Source organism: Bufo bufo, chromosome 1, assembly GCF_905171765.1.
Source record: "Bufo bufo chromosome 1, aBufBuf1.1, whole genome shotgun sequence".
Classification (NCBI taxonomy): domain Eukaryota; kingdom Metazoa; phylum Chordata; class Amphibia; order Anura; family Bufonidae; genus Bufo; species Bufo bufo.
This window is the reverse complement of record NC_053389.1, coordinates 695,552,743-695,564,749: the sequence shown is the minus strand read 5'-3', so window position 1 is coordinate 695,564,749 and position 12,007 is coordinate 695,552,743. Positions and strand designations below refer to the sequence as shown.

The window sequence follows — 12,007 nt, the reverse complement described above, 5'->3', positions numbered from 1 at the left end:
TAGTCTTTGTTGAAATTCTGTACCATTTTCTATATTTCACAAGGTATGTCCCCTTGTTTGCCAAATCTTTTGTGGTGTCCACACAGAGGTTCTGTCCATAAAATGGCTGATGATGGAGGGTCATGTGACCAGACAACTCACCTCCATGTGATGTCTCCTCTATTTAAATACACTGTATCTGCAATCTGCACTTGCACAGTTGGGAGTTTAGCGCAGGTGCAGTGTATATGAATGGAGAAGACATCACATGGAGGTGATTTGCCTAATTTGCTTCCATCAGCTGCCATCTTATGGACAGGACAAGAGATGAGCGAATCGAATCCCATGAAGTGGAATTCGATCCGGATTTCAGGATATATTTGATTTGCCTAGAAGCCAAATTTCCTCGTGCTTTGTTTCAGCAAATCGATTTAACCTGTAATAGTATAAAAAACAAAAACATTCAAACTTACCTACTCCATTTGCTTGCAATAGGCCGCCAGCCTCCATTTCTTTGTTAAATTCGGCGAATCAGCCGAATCAAACTTTTAAGAAATCTCTAGACATGACTTCTATGTGAATAGCACTGAAGACTTGGATAACAAGGGGGCATATTATGAAATATAGCAAACGACACAGAATATCAACAAAGGCTGTATTAGTAAGTGCCATATAATCCTCTGATATACACATTGGTCACAAGTAGCCAGAGAGTGGCCAACACCTTTAACTTTATCCCAGATGATTTGGGGCTCAAAAGCTTCATTTGCTCACAATTTCCCAGCATCTAAGCACTAAGCGTCTTAGTCTTTCTAGTTAGTGTTTTAGCTGGATTCACACATGTAGTTTTTAGTGCCAATATAACGTCATCCTTTTGTATTTTCCTCCTTTATAATCTACCTCCAGATTTGGCTAAATAATGGCATCAAACCTGCATGGGTGATTGTAACTAATATTTGTTTGTTTGCTTCTGCATTTGAGAAATATTTGTACTATTGCTATTGACTACATAGTTATTTGTCGTGTGGCATTTGTATTTCATATTAACCATAAAGGGTATTTGGGAACCCTTCAGATAGCCTGGATTTTAGCACAGAAGGTTGTGCAACGAGAGGCCGATTCAAGGGAGAGACTCATGCACATGGTTGCGTTACTGCTCCATGCATAAACTATATATTAAGCACCAATTATAGGACTGGATCCCATCCTTGAAGACTGCAAAAGGCTTTCCTAATCGTCCTGCTGGGGCCCCAACAATCTGCTATGGAACCCGACAGCAAATGTTCCCCTCCAGCACCACTAGAGAGAAAGCTATACACTGCTTTTATTTGTATATATTTGCTCGGTTCTTTGAAGCAAGAGGCCCACAATTTTTTTTAAAGTATTAAATTTGTATTGTCATAATTGTATCGACCTACAGAATAACAATAACATGTTATTTGTACCATAGGATGAACGGCACAAAAATTAAATGTAAAATATAATGGCTAAAGTCTTATGATCAATCATTCATGACTTAGCCTAACAATATGCCACAAATTATAATGGTCGTAGGCCCTTTTTAAATAAATAGTGTTTTAGGAGAATTCAAAATAAGTCTCAACAATTAGCGGTGGGACCAAACGAGTCACAGATTACGCTATGTGCATTTCCAGATCTTTCTCGTGGCATATAAGCCAGTGCAAAGATATGTAACATTATTTTCAATGAGAATCCTATATTGATTGTAAATTACCTTCATTAGTAACGGGATATATTGGGGAACTTGCATATTTGTTTCATCGAGACATTACTATGTAGTCAACTAGAACAGCTCTCCACTTTGTCTATCATTGCAGTAGAATAAATGTAAAATGGCTAGTGAGTGTAAAGTCCTAAAATAAGCTGAAGTGCCTGTTACTAACTATTATTATAACACGCATGCTCTTGGGCTCAGACCACTGTGCTCCCATAACGGATGACATTTTAACAGCTGCTGCTGAAGTAGAAAAGAATACAGAAAAGCAATTTTATGTTTCAAGCAACCCTTTTTCTGTTTCATTTGCGCATCACAGCTTCTCCTTAGAATTTGTCTTTCTCTATCACATCAACCTCCATGTAGCATCTGTACATGTCGTGTCTGCCTATCGATGGAGAGGGGTTCACTGCTCTCTTCTCTGCACTTTAATTCATCATATTTGGTTTAGCAGAGGCTGTAATGAAAAGTGCATTATGTTGTCACAAAGCAGAATGCCTAAGCTGCTAAACCTGCTTGAGAAGAACATAAATACAAGATGGTTATCTTAAGAAAGCCCCAATCCATATATTACGTAAATGTCTGTAGAATTTATATTTACTGCATTTTTACTCTTAACACACTTTCAGGAAAGACAAACAGGCAGAATAAAAATTGTGAATGCCACTATAGATGGCTAAAAATTAGGGATTGTTTCATTTAATTGCATTTTTTTGTTCTGCCCTGCTACATATACTATGTTACATACTACATTCCCATGCATTGCATGCATTACATTCACATTGCTGTTGTCATAATTGTAATAATGAATATCTTTCTCTGGATTCTAGTTAATTTAATCCAGATTACTTATTCTAGTAGCATATTATGGTGAGCTCTGGAGCTATCATCAATATATTACTTTGCATAGGTATAGTAGTATACAGAAGTAAAAAACTTGCATATATAGAAGTCCTGATACTATATTTCATATTATTACTTAAGATCAATTTTCACAAAACAATAATCAGGCCAATTATCAAGGATGAGCTTTTGTAGAAACGCTCTTCTTTGATAATTGGCCTGTGTAAAAGGCAGATCGAGCACATGCTCATTCATGTCACGTCTTTCGGCCGGTACCTAAAATCATTGTTTCTTTTGGTTAGTTCTCGATAGTTTCTTGAAATATTTATCTGTGTAGAAAGACCTTCACACCAATGCTGTTATGGAAGCCTAGCATGAAAAATAAGAGAAGTGACGGAAACTAACAGCGCTTGATGGACTGCATTGACTATAATGGGAGCCATCAGGTTTCCATGACAAAACCCCACATTTTACTGGACAAAATAGCGAAGCATAGTACATCACATATTTTTTAATGGTACAATGTCTTGTAGGGCTAGCTTGGCTGAATGTAATACATAATGGTTTTTCTATATTTTTGTTACATTTTAAAATTTAAATTTAAATTTCATCAATCTTTAAAGAAGACCGGTCACCATGAAATGCAATGCATTCTTCTGGCGGCATGTTATAGAGCAGGAGGAGTTGAGCAGATTGATGTATAGTTTTGTGGGAAAAGATTTAGTAAAACTTGTAATTTACACATCTATATCTCTATTTTTGATTTAGTTGTTCACGGGGAATGTGTTATCATTGACTGACAGCTATCTCTGTACAGTATATACGCAGATTTATGCTGCCCAACTGAGCAGGCAATCATCGGGAGGGAACTGTTCCTTCACGATAATTGCCTGCTCATCAGTGGAGGTAAACTGTGGATGACAGCTGAAGTTGTGTGGGAGGTCATCATGGCTATAATTCCTTCTAATCCCATTCACCTTAGGCCTCATGCACACGACCATTGTTGTGTTCCGTTCCGCAAAATGGGGTTCCGTTGTTCCGTGATCCGTTTCCATTTTTGTTTCCGTGTGTCTTCCTTTATTTTTGTAGGACCACCAGACAAAAAGGAATGTAAAAAAAAGTCTAAGACAGGTTTGCCATGCAAATGATAAGAATAAAACGAACGCGGACGCAGATGAAAATCTTGTGTGCCGCCGCGTTTTTTTGCGGTCCCATTGACTTGTATGGGTCGGCAAACCGTTTTCTGTGGAAATAATAGGACAGGTTAGATTTTTTTGACGGACTGGTACCACGGATCACGGACGCGGATGGCAAACGGTGCACTATCCGCATTTTCAACTGCTCCATAGAAATCAATGGGTCCTCACCTGAAACGCTAAAATCAGCGGAACGGACGCAGAAGCAAACAACGGTCGTGTGCATGAGGTCTTAGTTGTACATATCTTGTTTGTTCAATTAACAAATGCAATGGAATTATGTCATAAATTAAAGAAAATCTGTGTATATGTTCTCCATATTACATTTCTAGGGACAAGATCTTTGAGGACATTCAGAGGTTTTTAAGGCCAAGTGATCTCATTAATCGAGTTGTGTTTGACTTGGATAACCCAAGGTAATATGACTACTCCTCTCAGTGCTATATGTGACTTTATAAATTGTATATATGTAGTAAAGTAAAACTCACCACACTGGAAACACTTGAATGGTCAAAGAAAAACTGCACAGATATAGCATCAATATATTTTAAAGCATTTATGTACTGTAAGCAATACAAGTTCCCATAGAGAGTTGTGAAATTAATAATAATGGGCTGTATTTACAGTTCACGCTTCCCTAGGCACTAAGCCTCATTTGAAGGGCCATTTACGTTCAACAACTATTGCCATGATTTGTTAGTTTTTCAGCAATCATAATGAGAATTGGTCATAATTAGTGTTAGCAAAAGAGAAGATCAACAGTGAAACTGTTGATTATCATCACCTATGATGCTGTAAAAAATAATTTTACGGGTGTCATGATTGATAAATCACTCATAGTGATATTTACACACATCATAACAGCCTAGGGATGTATACAAAGGTTAAATATGCCCCCAAATAATAACAAATACAATTACTGAATATTACCACCATACCATAATGACACCACCATACCATAACTGATAACATTCAGTAAGTTTGCCAAAATATTTAAAAGCATTTTAAGATACAAGATTACAAGGTAATTCAAAAAGAATGGTGCAAAGTTATAGCCTATATTCATAACTGAGATAACATAACTCACAATTATTAACATGAAAAGACACACTGTCTCTCCAGGTTTTATGTATACACTACAAATGTTCCATGTGAGCTCCACTGGTGGCAAGACAGATGTCCAGTCCAGTTCTGTCCAGATGTCTATCATCATATATGAACTCCACTTTTTCAGTGATGCGTCATCTCAGGTCATTCAGATCCCGTGGCTGTTGGGGGAAGGGGGAAGCATAGTTACACAGAGTTAATGATGTAGCCCCACAGAAAGAAGTTGCTGGGTGTTAGATCTGGTGATCATGGAGACCAGTGCAACACTGGTAAATCATTTATTCCAGCTTTGCCGATCCAACGTTTCGGTAGAGTTTGATTCAGGTGTTGGCGAACATCCGACTGAAAACTGAGAAGGAGCACCATCCTGCTAACAGACTAGGCTTGGCAGATGTTCCTTTATCTCTGGCATAAGTCATTCCCTTAACATTTCCAGGTAGGAGTAGACAGTGACAGTAACCTCAGCAAAAAGAAGGGACTGTAGACTTTGTGCCTTCTCATTGTGAATTTGATCTGTTCCAATCAGTCTCAAAACATAAGTTACTGCATTTCAGTTCGTCCTTCAGTTTTGGCTCCTGAAAAATTTGAAATCTGTGTGGCTTACAGATATTTAAATAAGATATACTATACAGTGGTTTGTGGCACTTGTAGTTCTATACTAGTCAGCCTGCTCGACTCTCTAAGACTATGCTTGTATCAAGCTTGAATCCTGATCACTGTCTCTTAAAAAATCATTGAGTGGCCCAGACTTTCCTATGATATAAATAGCCATTGGTTTCAAATTGCTTCTCCCAATGCAAAATGCAATTTGTATGCTGAGCATATTTACAAAATTCATTCTGAAAATATCACTGTACTGTCACAACAGACCTCACTCTTGCAAATTCCAACACGCAAAGGCTTCTGCGATGTCGCCATCTTGAACCTCCCCCTATGTTTACAGCTTTAACCCATAGAGGACCCTCGCCGTACATGTGACTTAAGGACCAGCGCTGTACTGATCGGGCGGGTGCAGAAGTGGCGCCCGCCTAATCAGCGGCACGGACCCAGCAGTCACTGACAGACAAGCCCCTGCTGAATACACTGGCATCGGTGAAAACACTGATGCTGGCGTATTAGCCCCTTGTATGGCGCAGTCAAAGCAGACTGTGGCGTGCAGAGGATTTGCAGATGGTACGGGTGCCCTCTGCATCTCCGTCGGGTCCCCGTGCTGCAGTGACGGGGACCCGATGGCAGAGAAGGCAGCCAGATGCCTTCCATAGGAATCGGAGCTTGCCTTTTACGGAAGCCTGTGAGATCCAACCCTTTAGGCTGGGTCTCACAGGCATGTTGTCAGCATTAAAGCTGACAGTCAATGCATTACAACACAGGATGTATTGTAATGCATTACAGAGGGGATCAGACCACAGAAGTTGAAGTCCCAGAGTGAGACAAAAATAAAAAGCAAAAATAAGTGTTTTTCATAATAAAAAAATAAAGTTTCAAGTAAAAAAAAAAAAAAATCCCAAAATAAAACACATAAAATTTAGTGTTGGGAGAGCATGCTCTGCCGAACACTAATTTTTCTCGAGCATCGCGATGCTCGGCACATCGAGTCTCCTACCTGCCCGTTTGTTGGCTGCTACGCAGCCAATAAACGTATGCGGAGGTGCTGACACTCACTGTTATGCTGTAGCCATGTTGGCAACTGGCATTACAGTGATTTGCTGGCCAGAACGCGTCATCGGGTGCTATATAGCATCCGATGACACGGTTCGGCTCAGTGTTAGTCAGGGAGAGCTGTGCTAAAGAAGGAACAGATAGTGTAGGGAGTGAAATAGTAATATTTTAGTGAAAAAACTTTTTAGAGACCCAAAAGTCCTTTTAAGGACCATTGTTGTATCTGGCAGCAATATAATTATTAGAGAAACCTGCGCTAAATTGCGTGGAATTGTTAGAGAGACCCAAAAGTCCTGTTAAGGACTATAGATGTATCTGGCTGCAATATATATTACTAGCGCAACCTGCGCTAAATTTTGCAATTGCTAATGCCGCTTCTGATAATGATACAACCTCTGCTACATCTTGTATTTTACATTTGCGCAGCCTAAATATCAGTGACATTCAGCGCAATTGTTTGGCCGCTGGTGACAGCGACATTACCAGCGCTATACCTCCTGTATAACGTTTGCGCATCCTAAATATCAGTGACATTCAATTAGTGTAATTTTTTATTAGACGCTGGTTACAGCGACATTACTTGAGCTATACCTCCTATAAAACGTTTGTGCATCCTAAATATCAGTGACATTAATTCAGTGTAATTTTTTATTAGCCGCTGGTGACAGAGACATTACTTACTATATGCTATGCCTACTGTATAACGTGTGCACATCCTAAAAATATCTGTGACATTCTATGTACTTTATTTGCGCATAAACTTTCAAAACCTGCGCTAATGTACGTGTGAAATACTACAGTAAGGACGGGGTAAGGGACTGGGAAGTGGCCGTGCTGGTGATGGTGCACGCAGAGGCTGTGGCTCTGGGCATGGTGAGACTGTGCCTGCTGCCAGAGCGCAAGAAACACACTCATCCACAATACCTAGCTTCATGTCCCAGTTTGCAGGGTGGCGCAGGACACCACTCTCAAAGTCACACCAGGTGGTCGGTTGGATTGCAGCAGATAATGCTTCCAGTCGGTTAAGCATCACCCTTGTCTTCCACAAAGTCCATTCTCAGTAGCCTGGAGTCTGATCAACAGAATACTCACCCTGATCCTCCTTCCTCCCACAATGGAGAGTCTTGGCAAACAAGTGATCCCACACTCGGATATTCAGAGGAGCTCTTTTCATTGCCATTCCTTGATTTGGGCCTCTCGACAAGCCCACTTGAAGAGGAACATGAGGAGATATTGTGCCCTGATTCCCAAACTCTTGAGCATCCACAGTCACAAGAAGATGATAGTGGGGAACAGCAATTAGTGTTTCACGAGGTGGATGATGATGATGAGACACAGTTGCCAATAAGCCAACCGCAATTAGTGTCTGAAGAAGTTCATGATGAGGATGAGACACAGTTGTCAATAAATGAGGTTGTTGTTAGGTCAACAAGTCAGAAGGATAACCAGAGTGAGGAAGTGGAAGAGGAGGTGGTGGACGATGAAGTCACTGACCCAACCTGGGAAGGTGGCAAGCTGAGCGAGGATGGCAGTGCAGAGGGGGAGGAAACCGCAGCACTGCAACAGGCTGGAAGAGGCAGTGGGGTGGCAAAAGGGAGAAGGCAGGCCACACCAAACAGGCCCGCATCTGTTCCCCGAAGCACCCCCTTGCGGCAATCTCCCTTGCCAAGGGGTAGGTCTTCCGCAGTCTGGCGTTTTTTTGAGGAAAGTGTGGATGATAAAAGAATTGTCATTTGCAACCTGTAACGTACCAAAATGAGCAGGGGCGTAAACACTAGCAACCTCACCACCACCAGCATGATCTGCCACATGGCATGAAAGCACCCTAATAGGTGGGCTGAACGCCTGGTTCCACAATCAGGGTCTGAGGGTCACACCACTGCCTTCTCTTCCTCTGTGTTACGTTCTGGCCAATCCCCTGTCCAAGACGCAGGCCTGGATGCCTACTGCCATGCACCTGGACCTTCGCAAGCACCATTGGTCAGCACATCCACTTCTGTGTTCCACCGCAGCATACAGATGTCTATACCCCAGGCCTTTGAACGAAATCGCAAATACCCAGCCACCCACCCACAGGCCATAGCACTAAATGCGCACCATTCCAAATTACTGGCACTGGAAATGTTGACATTTAGTCTTGTGGATACTGAGGCTTTCCGCAGCCTGAAAGCGTTAGCCGTCCCACGTTACTCTGTCCCCAGCCGCCAATATTTTTCCCGGTGTGCCATCCCAGCCTTACACCAGCATGTGTACCGTAACATCACCTGTGCCCTGACCAACGCAGTTATTGGGAAGGTCCACTTAACGACTGACACATGGACAAGTGATTTTGACCAGGGACGGAACATTTTCCTGACGGCACACTGGGTGAACATTGTGGAGGCCGGGAGCGAGTCGTATCCCGGGATGGCACAGGTGCTACCGACGCCAAGGATTGCGGGACCTACTTCCATCAGGGTTTCCGCTACCACTTGTGCTAATGGCTGCAACCCCCCCTTCTCCTCCTACGCCTCCTCCTCCACTTCCACCTCTGAATTATCATCTTGCAGAACCAGTCAGACATCAGTCAGTAGCTGGAAGCAGGGTAGCACTGCAGTGGGGAAGCGGCTACAGGCCGTGCTTAAACTGATCTTCTTAGGTGACAAACAGCACACCGCCGTAGAGCTATGGCAGGGGTTAAGGGACCAGAATGAGCTGTGGCTCTCGCCACTCAACCTAGAACCAGAAATGGTTTTGTCTGATAATGGCCTAACTTGGTGGTGGCTTTGGAGTTCAGCAAGCTCACACACATACCATGCCTAGCCCAGGTGTTCAACCTAGTGGTTCAGCGGTTTCTCAAAACCTACCCCAATTTGCCGGAGCTACTGGTGAAGGTGCGCCGCGTGTGTGTCCATTTCCGCAAGTCATCGACAGCTTCTGCTTAGTGCATAAACCTTATGAGTGTAGGAGTCCCACTACCTGAACAATTGTACCACAATGTGAATGAGGCCCTCCTTTATGTGATATACAGGTTGTATCGGAGTGCCTCTTCTTTGCAATTTTTGGCAGCACTTGCACTTTATATACAAGTAAATATACAGGAAAGAATGTTTCCTAACAGTTTTTCCTCTAAAATCGGTTTTATCTTTGGTTTTGTGCGTGTTATTGTCAGTCTTTAAAAGAGGCTTACTACTCCGACAATATCGTTCCCAGCAGCGACCTGGGAGTAGAAGATGCATCCAGACATTCTCCCCATGCTGTTCCCGAACCATTTCAGTGGTGTTTCCTTCAATTTCTGACCTTTCCCTGTGAACCGGAAACCCTCCCCTCTTTAGAGAAGGGGGTGCCTGGTTTAATGCTCTGGTTCTCCTATTGACTTCCATTGTGCTCGAGGGCTCTCTAGAGCTCGAGCACCCGAGCACTTTGGTTCTCAACCAACACTAATAAAATTGTAAAAAAAGATTTAAAAAAAGGAAACCAGACATATTGAGTATTGCCACGCCCCTTAACGACCGGCTCTATAAAAATATAACATGATCCACCCCCTCAACTGAAAGCTGTAGAAAAAAATAAAATAAAACTGTGCTAAAACAGTAATTTTTTTGTCACTTTACATCACCAAGCGATCAAAAAGGTGTATGCCCCACAAAATAATACTATTCACACCGTCACCTCATCCCGAAAAAATGGGCCCCTATATAAAACAATTGGGCAAAAAATTTAAAAAACTATGGCTCTTAGAATATGCAGACACTAAAACATGATTTTTTTGTTTCAAAAATGCTTTTATTGTGTAAAACTTAAATAAATAAAAAGTAGACATATTAGGTATTGCCGCGTTCGTAACAACATGCTGTATAAAAATATCACATGAACTAACTGCTCAGATGGACACCGTAAAAAAATATGATAAAAACTGTGTCGAAAAAGCCATTTTTTGTCAATTTACATAACAAAAAGTGTAATACCAAGCGATCAAAAAGTCATATGCACCCTAAAATAGTACCAATCAAACCATCATCTCATACCGAAAAAACGTAGACACTACATAAGACATTCATCCAAAAAAGAAAAATAATTATGGATTTCAGAATATGGAGACACAAATAATTTTTTATGTAAAACTGTAACAACCAACCTAAAAAAGTAGTCATATTTGGTATTGTCGCGTCCGTAACAACCTGCTCTATAAAAGTAGCACATGATCTAACCTGTAAGATAATTATCATAAATAACAAAAAAAAAAAATGGTGCCAAAACAGTTATTTTTTGTTACCTTACCTCACAAGAAGTGCAATATAACGCAACCAAAAATAATATGCACCCTAAAGTTGTACCAACAAAACTGCCACGTTATCCCATAGTTTGCAAAATGGAGTAACTTTTTTGGAGTTTCAAATGTGACATGGCAACTTAAAATTATCCCAGTGAAATCTGCCCTCCAAAAACCACATGGTGCTCCTTTCCTTCTGCGCCCTGCCGTGTACTCGAACAGAAGTTTACGATCACAAATGGGGTGTTTCTGTAAACTACAGAATCAGGGTAATAAATATTGAGTTTTGTTTGGCTGTTAACCCTTGCTTTGTTACCGGAAAAAATTTATTAAAATGGAAAATCTGCCAACAAAAGTGATCTGAAATTTCATCTACATTTTCCTTTAATTCTTGTGGAACACGTAAAGAGTTAACAATGTTTGTAAAATCACTTTTGAATACCTTGGGGGGTGTAGTTTCCAAAATAGGGTCACTTTTTTGGAGTTTCTACTCTGGGGTACATCAGGGGGTCTTCAAATGTGACATGGCGACTTAAAATTATCCCAGTGAAATCTGCCCTCCAAAAACCATATGATGCCATCCTGAAAGGGGAGAGGGGTGTTCTGCGCTCTGCATCTCCTTCACGGCTGCTGTGGCAAGAGCAGAGAAATGTGTGTGTAGCGCTGTGTCCGTGTGGAGCGCTGTGTCATGATTGGACGCCACGCTGTGCATGGCCAGTGCAAAACTGGTGACACACACACGGACAACGCGCACGCACACAGGGATTTTAATATATATATATATAGATATATAACTACCTGGCACTTCCCTCTACAATCCCCTTGTTGTCGAGAACACGACAATAAGGTTTGAGGGAAGTGTTGGGATGTATTTGCCTCCTCAACTTTACTCACTGTTGGTAACAGTTCAGGAAGGACTGAAGTATAATCCGGCCCTTAGGTACCTAGACATCACCCATCGCGACTGATGCCTCCGACCTGCCCTTCAACATAACCAAACGTCTCCATCCAGAATACACCGTCTTCTTCTCTGTAGATCTTGCTCTGGAACTTCCTTGGCTTCAGGTATCAGCCACTCCCAATGTAGTCTTTTTCTGACTCTGGAATGGCTTCACCCTCACAGTCTCTAGTTCGATCCATGTAGCAACCTAGGACTGGCCTCCTTTAATTTCTGCTTTCAGTGTCGATCTTCAGGTATCAGCTGCTCCCACTGTCATCTTTTATTAGTCAGACTCT

At 41.6% G+C, this 12,007-nt stretch overlaps 1 protein-coding gene across 1 annotated transcript in view; it reads left to right on the top strand.

Moving 5' to 3' along the window:
- The window catches only part of AGBL1 (AGBL carboxypeptidase 1), a 1,172,656-nt gene that overhangs the window by 254,528 nt on the left and 906,121 nt on the right, over nt 1-12,007 (top strand). The window contains exon 12 of the mRNA XM_040414188.1: nt 4,086-4,169. Coding sequence (XP_040270122.1) covers nt 4,086-4,169 — 84 coding nt within the window. The remainder of the gene's footprint in view (nt 1-4,085; nt 4,170-12,007) is intronic.